The following is a 20,653-nucleotide window of genomic DNA, read 5'->3' as shown; positions in this document are numbered from 1 at the left end:
TTTCTCCTACTGCGTGTTAAGATTTTGATGGTTTTAGAGATTGTCCTTTCCTCTCATGTAGGGGTACGCTTGGAGGTGGGAGACTGCAGAGCAAAGATTGAAAAGTGGGAGGGCGGTTTATTTGCTAACGGGATCGTGCTCTTTATGAAGCAGTATCTGTCCGTTGTGAAAAATAGCTGTGCGTTCTGAAAAGCCAGCACAGCAATAACTAGCTCAATCGGCTGGCCTCATTTCCTCTCTTCCCGGTAGAATTCAATGTTAACTGAAAACTAACCACGCCCCCACTCCACCCCCGAGGGTCCTGCCTCTGCCTCTGGATTTGCTCAGATCTTGGATTCTGAGCTCATGAACAGAAAATCCAAGAAGTTCCTGTGGTAAGATACACAGGCCCCTTTCCTGGAAGGCTGAAACAGCTAAATAAAGTTCTCCATCTACTGTTTTCCAGGAGTGTCGCCCGAAGAGAATGTATGTAGGGCCAAGACAACATTGCAAGTTGCTGAACGAGGCACTCTGTGTGCTCAAAAAATAGATAATACGCTATCAATAGTATTGAACTAATTGAGAACTTGCCTAAAAGGCTTTTTTCTTTTTTAAATTTAGTTGATTTGGTAGGTAAAATGCATTGGTTTTTTTTTTTTTTTTTTTTTTTAGAATTAATTGCAATAATCAAGGAGATTGTCCTGTATGCACTTTTCAAAGACTTTGTAGAAATCAGAACAAATATTTTTTGGCCGTAATGGTAGCTCGAAGTAGAGTTTGGTGGGGAGGCCAGGCATGGGGATGCAGATGAAGAGGCTGTAGGCCCATTTTCTTTTTTTATTTCATTTTCTTCTTTTACTGAGAGGGAGTCTTGCTCTGTCATCCAGGCTGGAGTGCAGTGCTGAAATCTTGGCGCCTGTAGCCTCCACCTCCCAGGCTCAAGCAATTCTCGTACCTCAGCCTTCTGAGTAGCTGGGATTACAGGTGCACACCATCACGCCTGGCTACTTTTTAGCGTGTTTTTCGTAGAGGCAGGGTTTCACCATGTTGTCCAGGTTGGTCTCAAACTCATGACCGCAAGTGATCTGCCCACCTTCACCTTCTTTTTTTTTTTTTGAGACGGAGTTTCGCTCCTGTTACCCAGGCTGGAGTGCAATGGCGCGATCTTGGCTCACCGCAACCTCCGCCCCCTGGGTTCAGGCAATTCTCCTGCCTCAGCCTCCTAAGTAGCTGGGATTACAGGCACGTGCCACCATGCCCAGCTAATTTTTTGTATTTTTAGTAGAGACGGGGTTTCACTATGTTGACCAGGATGGTCTCGATCTCTTGACCTCGTGATCCACCCGCCTCGGCCTCCCAAAGTACTGGGATTACAGGCTTGAGCCACCGCGCCCGGCCCCACCTTCACCTTCTAAAGTGCTGGGATTACAGGCATGAGCCACTCTGCCCGGCCTAAAAACATCCTTAGAATCATACTAAAATCCCATTAAAGTAATTTATATTTAACAAATGTCTCTAAATTACTGGAACTGGAAAATCCTGCTAACATAAATAACAATTCTATGTAAATCTATAGTACAGCGTTTTCAGAATATAATCTCATTTTATCTATCTAGAAATTTCGAGGAATGGATCAAATGTTTTTATTTTCATCTAGTTATAATATCTGTAGGGGAAACAGCTTTACAGAAGATAAAGAAATTCTAGTTCTCTCAATATACTTAAGAAAAACATTTTTATGTGAAAAATTTAAATATATCAGCAAAATAACAGAGTGAATATTGATGGTGAATGAATTACCATAAACAGAAGAGTTTTAAAAATATAAGTAGGCCAGGTGTGGTGGCTCAGTTTTATCCCAACACTTTGGGAGGCCCAGATGGGAGGATCCCTTGATTCCAGGAGATCAAAACCAGCCTGATCAACAAAAGGAGACACTGTCTCCACTAAAAATACAAAAATTAGCCGGGCATGGTGGCACAGCCTATAGTCCCAGGTACTTGGGAGGCCTAAGTGGGAGGATTACTTGAGCCTGCGAGGTCGAGGCTGCAGTGAGCTCTGATTATACCACTGTACTTCAGCCTGGGTGACAGAGCAAGACCCTGTCTCAAAAACAAAATAAAAGGTGGGCACTGTGGCTCACCCTTGTAATTCCAGCACTTTGGGAGGCTGAGGTAGGCAGATAGCTTGAGCCTCAGGTGTTTGAGACCAACCTGGGATATATGGTGAAATTCCATCTCTACTATTTAATATATATATATATAAATATATATATATAAATTACTTAAACTATTTAAAATATATATATTAAAAGAAACAAATATAAGTAGAAGCTAACTTTTTATAAAATAAAGTTATTAATATAGAAGTGTTATCATTATCTCCTCCTTCTGGATACTCCCTCCAATAGTAGACAGTATTTGGAGTTGCCAACATTATCGTATTGTTCTATTTATTTATTTTTATTTGTTTTGAGACAGGGTCTAACTCTGTCACCCAGTGCAGTGGTGCAATCAGGGCTCACTGCAGCCTCAACCTCTTGGGCTCAAGTGATCCTTCTGCCTCAGCTTCCCAAGTAGCTGGGACTACAGGCAGGCACCACCATGCCCAGATAATTTTTAATTTTTTTTTTGTAAAGATAGGGTCTCACTTAGTTGCCAGGCTGGCCTTAAACTCCTGGAATCAAGGGATCCTCCCACCTGGGCCTCCACATATTACTGGAATTGCAGGCGTGAGCTCCCGCCCCTGGCCACACATTATTTTAAACTATGAATTTGTTCCTCTCCGATGCAAATAATATGACAAATCTAAAACAGTTATAGTTCTGTAATGGTAAACAAAAGTGTGTCGCTATTACTAAGATGCTCATCCTTTAAGACTAAGCCGAATGTGAAGCCAGCCTGGAGACATTCTGAGGCAAAATTAATCATATTCTTTGTACTTTTGTGGCATGTTTGTTCTTTTTTTGAGATGCCGGGTCACTTTGCGGTCTAGGCTGGACTGCAGTGCTTTGGTCTTGGCTCACCGAAGCTTCGACTTTGAGCTCAAGCAATCCTACCGTTGTCTCAGCCTCCTGGGTATCTGGGACTACAGGCACTCACTACCATGTGCCGCTTAGTTTTGTTTTAGGTTTTTTGGTGTCTTTTTTTTTTTTTTTTTTTTTTTTTTTTTTTTGTAGAGACGGGGTCTCCCTGTATTGCTCAGGCTGGTCTCAAACTCCTGAGATCAGTGATCCTCCTGCCTAAGCCTCCCAAAGCTGTGGGATTACAGGTGCAAGCCACCAAGCCCGGCTACATTTTGTATATTGCGGTGTCTTAATTATATTACATTATATTGTAGCCCATTTTCAGGTGTTTCCTCCTCTATTTAAGCACCGTGCATTCCCAGTTTTATCTAGTATCTTTGTATTCTCTGCTCCTAGCTCAGTCCTGGCAATAGGCACTCAGCGCCAAGTAATGAATCAATGTGTATATGGATGTGAATGATTTCCGAAGACAAATCTGATAAGACGTATCAATATTACATGAACAAATTCCATTTATTTTCCTTCAACCCGATGATTGAATTAAGTTATCATTCATTTTTGTTCAAATAGTATATTCTTCCTTCTGTGCCAACAGGCTAGAATCATTTTCCGCAAAGAAAACCGTTTTTAGGGCTTAAAAAGTGTCGTCCAGGAGAAAAAACGATTTAACTCTGGATTCTAGGCTTTGTCATTCTCACACAGCCCTCTAGCCTTCCCCTCTGCCCTTCCACACTGTTATAAATATGATAGAACTATAGAAGGAGGGAGCCGCTCAGCCAACGACAGAGCGGCGAGCTCACAGCTCACCAGGCAGGTTACCCGGACCGCCGGGAAGGCAACAGGCGGGAGGCAGATTCTGCGCACGCGCCGACGGCGGCCCGCCGGGCGGCCCGGGGCTGGGCGTGCGCCGCTTTTGCAGCAGTCGGGTGGGAAGCCGGGTCTCTTCCGCTTGGTCTGCTGAAGCTGCGGCGTTCGCAGCCGCTCGTCGCTCGCGGGATGCTCTTTCTGGCGTTAGGCCGCCCGTGTGCGGTCGAACTGCGGCTCGGCGGGAGGAGGACGGCATTGTGGGCGGCCGCAGCGTTCCCAGGCCCCAAGGCCTTTGTCTCTCGGGCGGCCTTCTGCAGCAGGCTCTCAGGGCCGGTCGCCGGCGGGAGCACGGGACCCTGGGGAGCCGCGCGCCTTCTCCAGCGTCCGGGCCGAACGCAGGTCGGACGTCAGAGGGCTGGTGTCCCGAGTGAGGCGGGGAGGGCGGGCGTCGCGTCAGGCCTGGGGAGCCCCGGCGGCTCTCCGCGACCTTTCCTGGTTGTCCTTGACTGGAGCGCGTGGGAGCCCCCTCGGCGGGGCTTGCAGAAGCAGCAGTCCGAGGGCCCCCGGGATGCTCAGCATCCGCGATCTAGGAGAACGGCTGGAAAGTGCTTACTTTTATGGTGGTTCCAAATCCAGCGGGTTTTGTGGTGACAGCTATATGTAGTTCCTTTTCTATCCTCGAGCAGAAGCTTAGAAGTGTAACTTTGCAAAGAAATTGGATGCAGCACCTTGGACTAGAACGGAGAGCCAGGTTAAACCTGACTTTGAGCTGTACTTTTAAGACTTACTTTGGTCTCTGGGAAAAGGGGTCAGGCAGATGTTAATTCTTTAATTTTGATCTGAATAAATTGTCTCCCAATTCTACCCTGTAAAATATCAGGATTGGCGAACCTGCTTAAAACCTGGAAGAAATGCTTATTATGGAACTTGTAATCTAACTAAATTTCAGCATTGAGGAATTAGGCATGGCTTTTACATTTTGAAGTGTATACACTGTGAAACTCATTTTCAGATGTTTGGGGAACGCTTCTGTTCCCTTGAAATTTGATACAGAATTTCAAGTAAATTTTATTTCTTTTCTTTTATTTATTTATTTATTTTTTTGAGGTTAAGTCTCGCTCTGTCGCCCAGGCTGGAGTGCATTGGCGCGGTCTTGGCTCACTGCAACCTCTGCCTTCCCAGTTCAAGCGATTCTCCTGCCTCAACCTTTCCAGTAGTTGTGATTACAGGCGCGCTCTATCACACCTGGCTAATTTTTTTGTATTTTTAGTAGAGACCGGTTTCACCGTGTTGGCCAGGCTGGTCTCAAATTCCTGACCTCAAATTATCCACCTTACTCAGCTGGGATTATCCACCTTCCAAAGTGCTGGGATTACAGGTGTGGGCCGCTGCCCTGGGTCAAATTTTATTTATTGTCAAGAAATAAAAGAGGACCAGGGAATACACGGTATTTACAAGGTATTTAGAGAAATAGTTGATCTCTTTTTTTAATACTAACATGTAAATATTTTAGAAGTCTTTAAAAAAAAGGCCTGGACTTTAAATATAATCTGAGTTTGCAGAGTGTTTTATTTATTTTAGTAAAAAAAATTTTTTTTTTTTTTGAGGTGGGGTCTTGTGTTGCCCAGGCTGGCCTTTAACTCCTGGACTCAAGTGATCCACTTCAGCCTCCCCAGTAGCTGGGGCTACAGACATGTTCCATTACGCCAGCTAAATGTATGTATGTATGTATTTATTTTAAAGACGGGGTTTCACCATGATGGCCAGGCTGGTTTTGAACTCCTGACCTCAGGTGATCCACCCATCTCGGCCTCCCAAAGTACTGGGATTACAGGTGTGAGCCACCAATGTATTTATTTTTTGAAAAGGTGTTGCATTTAATAGAGTGGAATGATGTCCTCATTAACAGTGGAGTAGAAGAAACTTTCACTATTTTTACTTGTTCAATGTCACTCTAGACCTAGAAACCTGAGAGCTGGGATGCAAACCTAACAGACTCCAGCTCTGCAGTTTTCTACTTGTGACTAGAATAAAGGCAAGCCATTCTGTCAGCCAATTGATTTCTTTAGCTCTAGATTATTTGGGAGAATTCCTTATGTCACCTCACATGACAAGTTCTCTTCATTACAGTTTTATTTTTTTGAGACAGCGTCTCGCTCTGTTGCCCAGGTTGGAGTGCAGTGGTGTGATCGCAGCCCACTGCAACCTCTGCTTCCTGGGTTCAAGGGATTCTCCTGCCTTGGCCTCTTGAGCAGCTGGGATTACAGGCACCCTGTTGGCTGGACTGTTCTTGAACTCCTGACCTCAAGTGATCCACCCTCCTCGGCCTCCCAAGGTGCTAGGATAACAGGCATGAGCCACCCTACCTACTCTGTTCATTACAATTTAAAAAATAAACTTTAAGCCGGGCATGGTGGCTCATGCCTGTAATCCCAGCACTTTAGGAGGCCAAGGTGGCAGATTACTTGAGGTCAGGGGTTCAAGACTAGCCTGGCCAACATGGTGAAACCCCATCACTACTGAAAATACAGAAATTAGTGGGGTATGGTGGCCAGCGCCTATAATCCCAACTACTTGGGGTGGGGTGCTGAGGCAGGAGAATCGCTTGAACTCTGGAGGCGGATGGAGGTTTCAGTGAGCCGAGATCATGCCATTGCACTCCAGCCAGGGCAACAGAGTGAGACACTCTCAAAAAAAAAAAAACTTCAAAAAATTTAAGAAGGTTGATTGACCATAGTGGTCTCTGTTTCAATAGATCCCTGTTTGTTGGGGAGGATATGTTCGATGCTCACATACGCCATCTGACAAATCAGAAGATGGAAGGCTTATTTATACTGGCATTATGGCCCGAGCAGTGTTTGGTGAGTAATTGGAAGTGAGAGTATTTACTCTTTTTTTTTTTCTTTGAATTGTAAAAATATTCTTACCATATGTTACTTGTCATGGCATCCCTTAATTACAAGACATAAGGAAAATTAGATTTTCTTTTTTTGTTGTTGTTGAGGTATGTTGATAAGATGTAGAGACATTTGTATTTTTAGATTTTTTATTTTTGAGACAGAGTCTCACTCTGTTGTCCAAACTGGAGTGCAGTGGCACGATCTTGGTTCACTACAACCTCTGACTCCCACCTTCAAGCGATTCTCCTGCCTGAGCCTCCTGAGTAGCTGGGATTACAGGCATGCGCCGCCACACTTGACCAATTTTTGTATTTTTAGTAGAGACAGGGTTTCACCATGTTGGCCAGGCTGGTCTTGAACTCCTGACCTCAAGTAATTTGCCACCTTGGCTTCCTAAAGTGCTGGAATTACTGGCATGAGCTACCATGCTTGGCTATTTTTAGGTTTTAAAAAGATGTTAGAAGGCTGTATTGTTAGTGATATTATGACTAGGCACTCAGACTTTCTTTGGTCATCTCTCGCAGGATATTTAACAAAATAAAAACAAAAAGTGTCTGTATAATGTTTGAATATGCAGCCTTAGCCCCCAGGTAGCTGGGACTATAGGTGCGTGCCACTACGCACAGCTAAGTTTTGTATTTTTTGTAGAGATAGGTTTTTACCTTGTTGATCAGGCTGGTCTCAAACTCCAGACCTCAAGTGATCCACCCACCTTGGCTGCCCAAAGTACTGGGAGTGCAGGTGTGAGCCACCGTGACCAACCCATTGCCAGTGACTGTTAATTGAGCAACAAATAATTACCGATGTCATCATAGTATTCACTGTGAATTTTGTCAGGAACTTTGTGTCAGGGATGTTCCTCAAAGATAATGCAGAATCCTAGGGTCTGGTAGAAAAGATGAATACATCATCATAATCATAATAAGTAATTTATAATATTAGAATAGATTTGAGTTCAGAAGGCAGGTAACGTTATTTTCAGGTTAGGGAGAGGATAAGATAGGACAGATAGGATCAGGATAGAATTTTAGCTGAGTGTTTTAAGATAAGTAGGATATGAATATGAAGATGTACAAGAAGGGCACCCCAAGCTTGGAAGTGGTGTGAGCAAAGGCACGAAGATGGGAAGTCCCAGAATACATTTAGAAATAGCAATTATTCACATCAGGCAAAATACAGTGTATATGTATATTAGTTTCCTCTGGTTTGTGTAAAAAATTGCTACAAGTTTGGTGAATTAAAACCAACTGAGCCGGGTGCGGTGGCTCAAGCCTATAATCCCAGCACTTTGGGAGGCTGAGGCGGGTGGATCACGAGGTCAAGAGATCAAGACCATCCTGGTCAACATGGTGAAACCCCGTCTCTACTAAAAATACAAAAAAACATTAGCTGGGCATGGTGGCACGTACCTGTAATCCCAGCTACTCAGGAGGCTGAGGCAGGAGAATTGCCTGAACCCAGGAGGTGGAGGTTGCGGTGAGCCGAGATCGCGCCATTGCACTCCAGCCTGGGTAACGAGCGAAACTCAGTCTCAAAATAAATAAATAAATAAATAAAACCAACTGATACCTTAATTTTATACTTCCAGTCTCCGGAATTGGGAGAAAATAGAAATTTTCTCCCAATTCTGAAAGGATGAAAATAAGATATCAATAAGGCCTCCTGATACCCTAGAGCCTCCAGATCTTTTGAAGCCTCCAGGGAAATATTCTTCCTTATGTCTTCCAGCTTCTGGTGGCGCCTGGCAACCCTTGTCATTCCTTGGCTTGTAGCATGTAACTCCAGTCTCTTCGTCAGTCTTCACGTGGCCTTCCCTGTGTCTGCTTGTCCTTTTCTGCGTACACACCCTCACTGAATTTAGGGCCTTTCCTAATCCAACATGATCTCATCTCAGTCCTTAGTTAAATCTACAGAGACCCTGTTTCCAAATAGAGTCACATTCTGAGGTTGTGGGTGGACTTGAAGTTTGGGGAGACACTAATAACCCACTGCAGTGTGACAAAAGTAAGGAGGGAAAAGGTATTTTGGATGGGCCGAGGATACTTTTTTTTTTTTTTTTTTTGAGACGGAGTCTTGCTCTGTCACCCAGGCTGGAGTGCTCTGGTGTTATCTCAGTTCACTGCAACCTCTGCCTCCCAGGTTCAAGCGATTTTCCTGCCACAGCCTCCCTGGTAGCTGGACTGCAGGTGTGTGTCACCACCCCTGTGTTTTTGTGTATTTAGTGGAGATGGGATTTCACTGCGTTAGCTATGATGGTCTTGATCTCCTGAACTTGAGATCTGCCCACCTTGGCCCTTTTATAATTTTTTTATTTTATTGAGACGGAGTTTCGCTCTTGTTGCTCAGGCTGGAGTGCAGTGGTGTGATCTCGGCTCACAGCAACCTCTGCCTCCTGGGTTCAAGCGATTCTCCTGCCTTAGCCTCCCAAGTAGCTGGGATTACAAGCAAGTGCCACCATGCACGGCTAATTTCATATTTTTAGTAGAGATGGGGTTTCTCCATGTTGGTCAGGCTGGTCTCGATCTCCCAACCTCAGGTAATCTGCCTGTCTCAGCTTCCCAAAGTGCTGCGACTACAGACGTGACCCACCATGCTTGGCCTGGCTGAGCATAGGTGGCAACTTGATCTCTGTTGTTTCTCATGCAATTAGCAATGTCATCGTAACTACCTGTGGGAAGAGGGAAATTTAAAATATTGTTAAGTTTCTGACACAAGATGATTAGGCCTTCAGCCAACAGCAATGTATAAGAGTGTTTACTTTGTTATAGCTTCACCAATAGTTTGGTGTCAGACTTTTGTACTTTTGCCAATTTGGGGGGAAACCAGTATCTTACTGTGGTTTTAATAGCATGTTTTTTATCAATAAGGTTTAGCATCATTTTTTATCCATTTAAGGGCCATGTACGTTTGTCTCTTTAAAATACGGTTGTTCTAATATTCCAGAAGCCTTTTATGTATTAGTGATATTAACCCTTTGTGATATAAGTTGAAAATATTGTTAGCTGGGCACGGTGGCTCACTCCTGTAATCCTGCACTTTGGGGGGGCCAAGGTGGGTGGATCACGACGTCAGAAGTTTAAGAGCAGCTGGCCAACATGGTGAAACCCTGTCTCTACTAAAAATACAAAAAAGTTAGCCAGGTGTGATGGCATGCACCTGTAATCCTAGCTACTCAGGAGGCTGAGGCAGGAGAATCGCTTGAACCCAGGAAGCGGAGGTTGCAGTAAGCCAAGATTGCACCATTGCAGTCCAGCCTGGGTGACACAGTGAGACACTGTCTCAAAAAAGAAAAAAAAAAATGTATTGTTTCCATTTTTGCACTTGTCTATTTGTTTATGGGTTTATATCCATGTACTTTTAAAATGTAGTCAAACTATCAATCTTTCCCGTTGATTGCTTCTGTATTTTTTAGTCATAATTAGAAAAGTTTTCCCATTCTCAGATTATAAGGGACTTCATGGATGTTTTCTTCTTATGTCTGTATGATTGTATTTTTTACAATTAAATCTCAACTATTTGGAATTTTCCTGGTGTATTTTATTAGGGATGGATTGAAATTTGTCTTCCCTGTAGCTATCCAGTTGTCCCAACACATATTATTAAAAAGCCCATTTGTTACTCACTGATTTTCGGTTATATCTTTACCCTATACTAAATTTCTGTATGCAGTTGTGTTTATTTCTGGATTTTCCATTTTGTTCTGTTGATCTACTTATGCCCCAGTAATACACGTGTTTTAATTATAGGGTCTTCTGAGTTGTTTTTTTTTTTGAGACAGAGTTTCCCCTGTTGCCCAGGCTGAGGTGCAATGGCATGATTTCAGCTTACTGCAGCCTCCACCTCCCTGGTTCAATTGATTCTCATGCCTTGGCCTCCCAAGTAACTGGATTACAGGTGTATACCACCACGCCCAGCTGATTTTTGTATATTTTAGTAAAGACGGGGTTTGACCATCTCAGCCAGGCTGATCTCGAACTCCGGACCTCAGATGATCTACTCACTTCGGCCTTCCAAAGTACTGGGACTACAGGCATGAGTCACCACACCCTGCCTCTATTATGTTTTAATGTTTGGAACATTGTTTTATTTATTCATTTATTTTTTGCTGCTTTTGTTTTTCCAAATGATCTTTATAATCAATTTGTTTAGGGTCTCAACTTTTTTGTTTTCCAACAGATGGTAATTTTTATTATGATCATGTTAAAATTATAAATTAAAGCTAAGATAAATTTATATTTTAAGTCTTTTTTTAATTGTGGTAAGATAAACATAACAAAAATTTTCATTTTAATCATTTGAAGTATATCAAAGGCATTAAAATTTTTTTTTTAATTTTTATTTTTTAGAGACAGGGTCATACTCTCATCTACACTGGAATGCAGTGGTGTGATCATAGCTCACTGTAGCGTTAAACTCCTGGGCTCAAGTGATCCTCTCACCTCAGCCTCCCAAATAGCTAGGACTACAGACATGTGCCACCACACTTGGCTTTTTTTTTTTTTTTTTTTTAAGCCAGTCAAATTGAGCAGTGTGGGGGTTGTATACCAACTTTAGTGACACCAATGTTCTGATAACTCATTACCATCAGACAAGCCTTGGCTAATTTTTTAAAAAAATTTTTGGGCCGGGCGCGGTGGCTCAAGCCTGTAATCCCAGCACTTTGGGAGGCCGAGGCGGGTGGATCACGAGGTCAAGAGATCGAGACCATCCTGGTCAACATGGTGAAACCCCGTCTCTACTAAAAATACAAAAAAAAATTAGCTGGGCATGGTGGCACGTGCCTGTAGTTCCAGCTACTAGGGAGGCTGAGGCAGAAGAATTGCTTGAACCCAGGAGGCGGAGGTTGTGGTGAGCCGAGATCGTGCCATTGCACTCCAGCCTGGGTAACAAGAGCGAAACCCCGTCTCAAAAAAAAAAAAAAAAATTTGTAGAGACAGGTCCTCCTATGGTGCTTAGGCTGGTCTCAAACTGGTCTCAAGCAGTCCTCCTGCCTAGGCCTTCCAGAGTGCTGAGATTACAGGTCTGAGTGACTGTACTCTGCTAGAAGTCATTCATTTTTTATCTTTCTAAGGTAACAGGTGAAAATGGTATCTCAGTGTTTTATTTTTATTTATTTATTTATTTGTTTATGTATTTATTGAGACAGAGTTTCACTTTTGTTGCCCAGGCTGGAGTGCAGTGGCGTGATCTCAGCTCACTGCAACCTCCACCTTCCAAGTTCAAGCAGTTCTCCTGCCTTAGCACCCCCAGTAGCTGGGATTATAGGCGCACACCACCGAGCCGGGCTAATTTTTGTGTTTTTAGTAGAGACGTAGTTTTGCTATGTTGTTCAGGTTGCTTATCTAATTGTTTTAACTTGAATGTCTTTCCTTACTAAAGAAGTTGAATACCTTTCCCATATGTTTCTCTTTATTTATTTATTTTTTAAGATGGAGTCTCGCTTTGTTACCTAGGTTGGAGTGCAGTGCGCAACCTTGGCTCACTGAAACCTCCACCTCCTGGGTTCAAGGATTGTCCTTCTTCAGCTTCCTGAATAGCTGGGATTACAGGCATGGGCCACCATGCCTCAGTGGTGTTATTTCTTTGGTGATTTGCTGTTTTAATCCTGGGCACTTAGCTTGATAGAATTTCCCATGTTTTAATATTTATGATAGGTATACTGGAGTGCTTATTAATAGAGAGTTTTGTTTGATAATCTGCTATCTGAATCAACTTTTATAGTAGAGTGTTAGTAAGGATCTTTAAGTAATATTAACTACTTTATTGTGGAACTGAGGTAGAGGCCACTTAAATGCTAAAGCAGATTTCCTGCCTGGAGAGGCAGTGCGTTCTAATGGTCAATAGCATGGACGTTGAAGTCAAAATATGTAAAGTCCTTAAAACAGAGCTTGGAATGTAATAAGCACTGTATTTATGGTTTGATTTTGTCATCTTGATCTGATGCAGTAAGAAGAAAGATGGAAGAATTAGTGGGATAGATTGATTTTTTTTTTTTCCTTCATTTGACATGCAGGTCAAAGATTGATTCTTTCACAAATTTAAAAGTATCGATCCTCTCTGTTTTTTTTCCCCCCATTTAGGTGTGAGATGCTTCTCTTATTCTACGAGTCTGCTTAGCCTTATATGTCTGCCATACTTCGTTATACACAATAATGAATTATTTGAAAGTCTGCCTTTGTCTGTTCGAATTGTATTTTGTGGCATCCTAGGAGTCTTTACGGTGATCTCCCCAGTGGTGCTTCACTTTGTTACAAAAAGCTATGTCATTCGATTGTACCATGACGCCACAACAGACACTTATAAAGCCATTACCTACAATGCTATGCTTGCAGAAACGACCACAGTGTTTCACCAGAATGACGTGACGATTCCGGACACTCTGCATATATTTACCTCATTTCATGCTAAATCAAAAGCACTGTTAATTAATCCAATGCACTTTCCAGAGCCTGACGACTTTGTCCATCTAATGGGTTATGACCAAGAATTCCCTGAAGAAGCCAGTGAAGAGAAACAGCATAAAGATGAGAAGTGAGCTTATTTTTTAATGTTGGTGCTTAAATGTGATTTATGTTTCAATGTATAGTAATAAAATTGCCTTTTGCATTCTGTTAGTGGCTGATTGTTAAAAATAATATGAAACTATCAAAGCTTTTAAATTTCAGAGAATGATATTTGTTTATAATAAAACAAGCTCTGTTTGAAAACCAAAACATAGTATCTACCATTTTTGTTTTAGAAAAAGGTGTGAGAGGCTGGGCACGGTGGCTCACTCCTGTTATCCCAGCACTTTTGGAGCTTGCGGTGGGCAGATCACAAGGTCAAGAGATTGAGACCATCCTGGTCAGCATGGTGAAACCCCATCTCTACTAAAAATACAAAAATTAACTGGGTGTGGTGGCGTAGGTCTGTAGTCCCAGCTACTCTGGAGGCTGAGGCAGGAGAATCGCTTGAACCCAGGAGGCAAAGGTTACAGTGAGCCGAGATCGCGCCACTGCACTCCAGCCTGGCGACAGAGTCAGACTGTCTCAAAAAAAAAAAAAAGAGATGTGTGAATAAATATGTTCATGCTGGTGTAAGAGTTCTGTATAACTGGTTGACTCTAAACTGGGCATCTGATGTCAGTAGCAAATGGGAGAGTTACTTTATTCTCTGTATGGATTTTTCTAAGTGTATGAATATTTTCCTACATTAAAAAACTTGTTCTCTCTTTTGAGAAAGACAGTCACAGGTAGTGTGAAGCTGTGGTCCACCTGCTCCTGCTCTTGACTCACTGCTGTTTGCTCCTGCCTATGAACCAAATCACTCAGAAAGCTGGTCTGGAAGCCTTGCAGTACCCATGGCTTTTTTTTTTTCGGGATGGAGTTTCGCTGTTGTTGCCCAGGCTTGAGTGCAATGGTGTGATCTCAGCTCACCACAACTTCTGCCTCCCTGGTTCAAGAGATTCTCATGCCTCAATCTCCTGAGTAGCTGGGATTACAGGCACGCGCCACCACGCTTGGCAAATTTTGTATTTTGGGTAGAAACTGTGTCTTCATATTGCTCAGAGTGGTCTCGAACTCCCGACCTCAGGTGATCCGCCTGCCTCCGCCTCCCAAAGTGCTGGGATTACAGGTGTGAGCCATTGCCGGGAGTACAGCCATGGCTTTTAAAGATACCGGGAAAACACCCGTGGAGCCAGAGGTGGCAATTCACTGAATTCAGACTACTCTAAAATGAGTCGCAACGTAAAATCCCTGGAGAAGGTGTGTGCTGACTTTATCAGAGGAGCAAAAGTAAAGAATCTGAAAGAACCAGTTTGAATGCCTACCAAGACTTTGAGAATCATTGCAAGAAAAACTTGTGAAGTTTCTAAGACATGGGATTGTTTCCAGATGAGAATCCACAGTTGACTCATTGACTTGCACAGCCCTGAGATTGTTAAGCAGATTACTTCCATCAGTATTGAGCCAAGAGTTCAGATCAAACTCACCATTGCAGATGCTTAAGTCAACTATTTTCATAAATTGATTACTGGTTGTTAAATTTTTTAAAACCCAAGATTTCTGGCTAGGCGCAGTGGCTCAAGCCTGTAATCCCAGCGCTTTGGGAGGCCGAGGCGGGTGGATCATGAGGTCAAGAGATCGAGACCATCCTGGTTAACATGGTGAAACCCTGTCTCTACTTAAAATACAAAACAAATTAGCTGAGCATGGTGGCATGTGCATGTAATCCCAGCTACTCGGGAGGCTGAGGCAGGAGAATTGCCTGAACCCAGGAGGCGGAGGTTGCGGTGAGCCGAGATCGCGCCATTGCACTCCAGCCTGGGTAACAAGAGCGGAACTCCATCTCAAAAAAATAAATAAATAAAATTAAAACCCCAGATTTCAAGAAATTCACAAATTACAGTAGCAGTTTTAAGTCTCCTTTGGTTCATAACACAGGTTTTTGCTAACCCCTGGCATGATTGCCCATAAGAATATTCATGTACAGTTGAATTGGTGGTTAGCTCTAAGGGAAATAAGTAGTGTTGTCTTTAGTGGTCTTAATTTGTTTCTCCAGCTGTGCACTCCTCCCTTGGTGGCACCCTATGGGTGTAGGAAAACCACTGATACTAAATAGGTAAAAATACCTTGTGTAAAATTGCTATCTCTATGCTAGCCTTACCAAGAATATCCATTGTAAGATTTTTAACTCTATTGTAAAGTCTTGCCAAGGATTTTCAGCCAGGAACAAGAAGCCTCAAACCACACTGTTTAGATCAGTAGCTATTTACTAAATGCCCAGTACTGTGCTAGTTACTAAGATCACAGTTAAGAGCAAAACACCCAGCCTGTCTTTATGGAGCTACCTAACATCGTCTATGGCCATCATGATAGTAAATTTAAACTTTATGGCATACATGGGTATGAGGGATGTTGATGGGGAAGCAACAGAGGCATCTGTCCAAAGAGAAAGATCACTCAAGTCCCAGGCTGCTAAAACTTATTCACAGGAGGTAAGACAGAAAAGCCGTCTTTCTGAAACCTAGAGCCTGCCCTCTGCTCAGATTGTCCAGCTCACCAGATTCAGAATTCCCATCCCCATTCCTCTGTACCATCTTCTGCTCAGGTTGGGCCGCTGCCTGCTTGCTCCTCTGTCCTTTGTCCCCTAGATGTACCCTAGCAATGAATGAGAGATGTCTTTCTGTTTTTTTTTTCATAGCAACCTACTAGACAAGGCAAGCTTGTCCAACCTGCAGCCCAAGACAGCTTTGAATGTGGACCAACACAAATTTATAACATTTTATTTTTGAGATTTTTTTTAAAGCTTAACAGCTATCATTAGTGTATTTTTTTTTTTCTTGAGATGGAGTTTCTCTCTTGTTGCCCAGGCTGGAGTATAATGGTGTGATATTGGCTCACTGCAACCTCTGCCTCCTGGGTTCAAGAGATTCTCCTGCCTCAGCCTCCTGAAGAGCTGGGATTACAGGCAAGTACCACCATACCCGGCTAATTTTTTGTATTTGTAGTAGAGACAGGGTTTCTCCATGTTGGTCAGACTGGTCTCAAACTTCCAACCTCGGGTGATCTGCCCGCCTCTGCCTCCCAAAGTGCTGGGATTACAGGCATAAGCCACTGCACCCAGCCATCATTAGTGTCTTTTATGTGTGGCCCAAGACAATTCTTCCAATGTGGCCCAGGGAAGCCAAAAGATTGGACACCTCTGAGATAAGAGATACCTTTCTATAAAAAGTTATTCCATGATCAAATGTTCACTATGGCTATATTAGAAAGTAGAAGGAAAATATGAAAATAGACTAATACAGAAGCTAAAGTTAAAAAAAAAAAAAGTAGAAGGAAGAAAGAGGCTGGTTGTGGTGGCTGTCCTGTAATCCCAGCTACTTGAGAGGCTGAGGTGGGATAATTGCTTGAACCTGGGAGATCAAGGCTGCAGGGAGCTGGGATTGCACCACTGCACTCCATCCAGGGTGACAGAGCAAGACCCCTATCTCAAAAACAAGGAAAAATCACTCCTAGTTTTCCCCAGAAAAAATAGCATTTTTTACATTTTAAAGTTCTCTTCCAAGATGTTGGAAACGGGTTTATAATGCCAGGAAGAATTCACACTGAGAAATGGACCGCTCAGCAAGGCCAGTTTACTTTCTGCAGAAAAGGTGCAACTCACTGGCAGTCTTGCTATGAGAGCACACCTGAACAAAGGAGACAGGGACATTTATAACTTCCATAACCTGAAGCAATTGCTCTATTCCTGTATCCAGTTTTCATTGGCTGGAATGGGACCTCACATTCTATGCTAAAAACTTGATTGGCTAAAAACTTAAAAATTTCCTAAATAGATAAGGGGGAAAGAAGACAAGGAAGAAGATGAGGAAAAAGAGAAAGCTAGTCAGGAGAAGGTCGGGACGGTTTCCAAATAAGGAATGGCATGCACTAGGGTTTGGAGCTTGCCCAATTCTGTTCAGACATGCTGGAGCGAGTCAAGGTAGCTGATTTAAGACATAGTTGATTTAGAGAATATACATGGGTATATGTTTATGCTAATAGCAGATAATGGCCGTTGAGCAAGAGATTGTAACTTCTTATAATGTAGTCTAAGACATAAACTTTGAAGAACTTTCTCATCTCTCACACAGGATTACCTCTTATTCTAACTTGTTTTGAGCACAATGTATTTCTTTCTTTACATGTTCTATATCCATGTGATCATTTTCTCACTGTGTAGCTGAGTGAAAAACTTGTTTTTATTGGTTGATATCAGAATAATTCTTCAGAAGACAACTTGGTAGTCTAGGGGAAAAATACACTTACACTAAGTGGGAAAGGTGACATCTCAAGGGCATGATCTGGAATGAGAGACTAGGAAGGAGAAAAGATCAGCATGCATAGGATAATAGGGTGATTCATCCCTGAAATAATCAGCAGAACCAACTCAGGCCAAAGTTAAAAGGAGAAACATACACACCTCCCTCATGCCACTTTACTACCCTACCTCAGGCAGAGTAATCTCAGGAAGACAGGGAAGGTAATGAATCTCTCAGGGTCTCGGGAAGGTGAATCACTTTTTTGCATCTCAAAAATCACCTATTTGCATCTGAAAAGGCAGGGTGATCCTAGCTGACATCTGGGTTATATCAGGTAATAACCCCATTAACAATAAAATATTGCAATCCTTTTCCCTAATGTAGATCTCACTGTACTGAAAGGCTTTTGGAAGCAAAAGTAACAAGATGGCCATTAGAAATGAATGACAGTCGGCCGGGCGCGGTGGCTCAAGCCTGTAATCCCAGCACTTTGGGAGGCCGAGGCGGGTGGATCACGAGGTCGAGAGATCGAGACCATCCTGGTCAACATGGTGAAACCCCGTCTCTACTAAAAATACAAAAAAATTAGCTGGGCATGGTGGCGCTTGCCTGTAATCCCAGCTACTCAGGAGGCTGAGGCAGGAGAATTGCTTGAACCCAGGAGGCGGAGGTTGCGGTGAGCCGAGATCGCGCCATTGCACTCCAGCCTGGGTAACAAGAGCGAAACTCCGTCTCAAAAAAAAAAAAAAAAAAAAAAAAAAAAAAAAAAAAAAAAAGAAATGAATGACAGTCTCAGTGTGGATGTATTTGTAAAATTTTATTCTGATTCTTTTAGAACACCTTGTACTTTTGTTGTTGCTTTTATTTTATTGAGAATTTCAAACACACAAGTAGAAGATTACAGTGAACCTGCATGACTCTATCATCTAGATTCAACAATGACCAATTTGTAGTCAATATTGTTTCATCTAGACCCTAATCATTTGCCGTCTACTTTTTTGGGAAAGCAAATTCCAGTCATAACAATGTTTCTTTCTTAAATATTTATTTTGATAACTCTACAAAATGAGGACTTCTTTAAAAATGTAGCCACAATACCATTATCGGATCTACAAAAACAAAACAACCCCACAACCCTAATGTGATCAAATATCAGTCTGTTTAAATTTCCAATTGCTTCATAATTCTTCCCACATTTGGTTTGATTTAAGATTCAAATAATCAGACCAGAATAAGGAGTTGATTAAAAAAATTGCATATATATCTCCAAATAAGTTTCATATCTTACATACACCAATAGTTTAAATATCTTTTAAGACTTCTAAAAGACATTTAGAAGACATTCAGACATGTCTTTTAAAAGATGGCCAGGCATGATGGCTCACGCCTGTAATCCCAGCACTTTGGGAGGCTGAAGCAGGTGGATCACCTGAGGTCAGGAGTTTGAGACCAGCCTGGCAAACATAATGAAATCCCATCTCTACTAAAAATACAAAAAACTAGCCAGGCGTAGTGACACATGCCTGTAATCCCCGCTACTCAGGATGCTGAGTCAGGAGAATCACTCGAACCTGGAAGGCAGAGGTTGCAGTGAGCAGAGATTGCACCACTGCACTCCAGCTTGAGCAAGAGGAGCAAATCCCTAAACTGCATTTTTTTTTTTTTTTTTGGGACACGGAGTTTCGCTCTTGTTACCCAGGCTGGAGTGCAATGGCGCGATCTCGGCTCACCGCAACCTCTGCCTCCTGGGTTCAGGCAATTCTCCTGCCTCAGCCTCCCGAGTAGCTGGGATTACAGGCACGTGCCACCATTCCCAGCTAATTTTTTTGTATTTTTAGTAGAGACAGGGTTTCACCATGTTGACCAGGATGGTCTCGATCTCCTGACCTCATGATCCACCCACCTCGGCCTCCCAAAGTGCTGGGATTACAGGCTTGAGCCACTGCGCCCGGCCCCCTAAACTGTATTTTAACTCTTGTCTTGGGAAAAAAAAAAAAAAAGACATTTAGACGTTGAGTACACACTTCCCAGACTCAAACAATATTCCCACCTCAGCCTCCAGGGTAGCCAGAGACTACAAGTATATTTCACCATGCTGGGCTAATTTTTTTTATATATATAAATTGAGACAGAGTCTTGCACTGTCACCCCAGCTGGAGTGCAGCTTGGCTTACTGCAGCCTCCACCTCCCGGGTTCAAGCGATTCTGCCTCAGCCTCCAGAGTAGCTGGGATTACAGGCGTCTGCCACCACACCCAGCTAGTTTTTTGTATTTTTAGTAGAGATGGGATTTCACTATGTTGGCCAGGCTGGTCTCAAATTTCCTGATCTCGTGATCCACCCGCCTTGGCCTCCCAAAGTGCTGGGATTACAGGTGTGAGCCACTGCACCCAGCAATTTTTGTAGTTTTTGTAGAGACAGGATTTTACCATGTTGCTCAGGCTGGTCTTGAACTTCTGGGCTCAAGCGATTCACCTGCCTCAGCCTCCTAAAGTGTTGGGATTACAGGTGTGAGCCATTGCATCTGGCCAGGCCTCTCCATTTTCATTTTGTTTCCCTTGCAAATTTTCTGTTGGGGAAATAATTGTTTGTCATTTAGATCTCATGCCTAGATTTTCTTTTCTTTTTTTTTTTTTTTTGAAATGGAGTCTCACTCTGTCACCAGGCTAGACTGCAGTGGTGAGATCTCAGCTAACTACAACCTCTGCCTCTGGGGTTAAAGCAATTCTTGTGCCTCAGCCTCCTGAGTAGCTGGGACTACAGGCACGTGCCACGATGCCCAGATAATTTTTGTATTTTTAGTAGAGACATGGTTTCACCATGTTGGCCAGGATGGTCTTGATCTCTTGACCCTGTGATCTGCCCACCTCGGCCTCCCAAAGTGCTGGGACTATAAGCATAAGCCACTGCGCTCAGCCTAGATTTTCTACTTCTTCTATCCCTGAACTGTATTTTAACCTGTTTCTCTGTCTTCTATATTTCCTATAAATTGGTAAGTAGATCTTAAAGCTTCATCGGAGTGAGGTTTGATTATTTTGGACAAGACTACTTTTATAGATGATCATATTCGTTATTGTTAAATGCACACTCTGAATGAAGAGACCCCCAAACATGCTTTGTGTGAGCAACCTGGCTGTTTATTCACTTGGGTGCGTGTGGG

At 42.9% G+C, this 20,653-nt stretch overlaps 1 protein-coding gene across 1 annotated transcript; it reads left to right on the top strand.

Moving 5' to 3' along the window:
• The first annotated feature begins 3,852 nt into the window (after positions 1-3,852).
• TMEM70 (transmembrane protein 70) lies at positions 3,853-16,536 on the top strand. The gene is made up of 3 exons (XM_010351432.3): positions 3,853-4,210; positions 6,567-6,672; positions 12,792-16,536. Exons 1-3 carry the CDS (start codon positions 4,001-4,003, stop codon positions 13,244-13,246), a joined length of 771 nt encoding a protein of 256 aa, XP_010349734.1. The 5' UTR covers positions 3,853-4,000; the 3' UTR covers positions 13,247-16,536.
• The last annotated feature ends 4,117 nt before the right edge of the window (positions 16,537-20,653 follow it).

Source organism: Saimiri boliviensis, chromosome 15 (assembly GCF_048565385.1).
Source record: "Saimiri boliviensis isolate mSaiBol1 chromosome 15, mSaiBol1.pri, whole genome shotgun sequence".
Classification (NCBI taxonomy): Eukaryota; Metazoa; Chordata; class Mammalia; order Primates; family Cebidae; genus Saimiri; species Saimiri boliviensis.
Note: the sequence above shows the minus strand (reverse complement) of the source record. Positions and strands in the feature narration are given on the sequence as shown.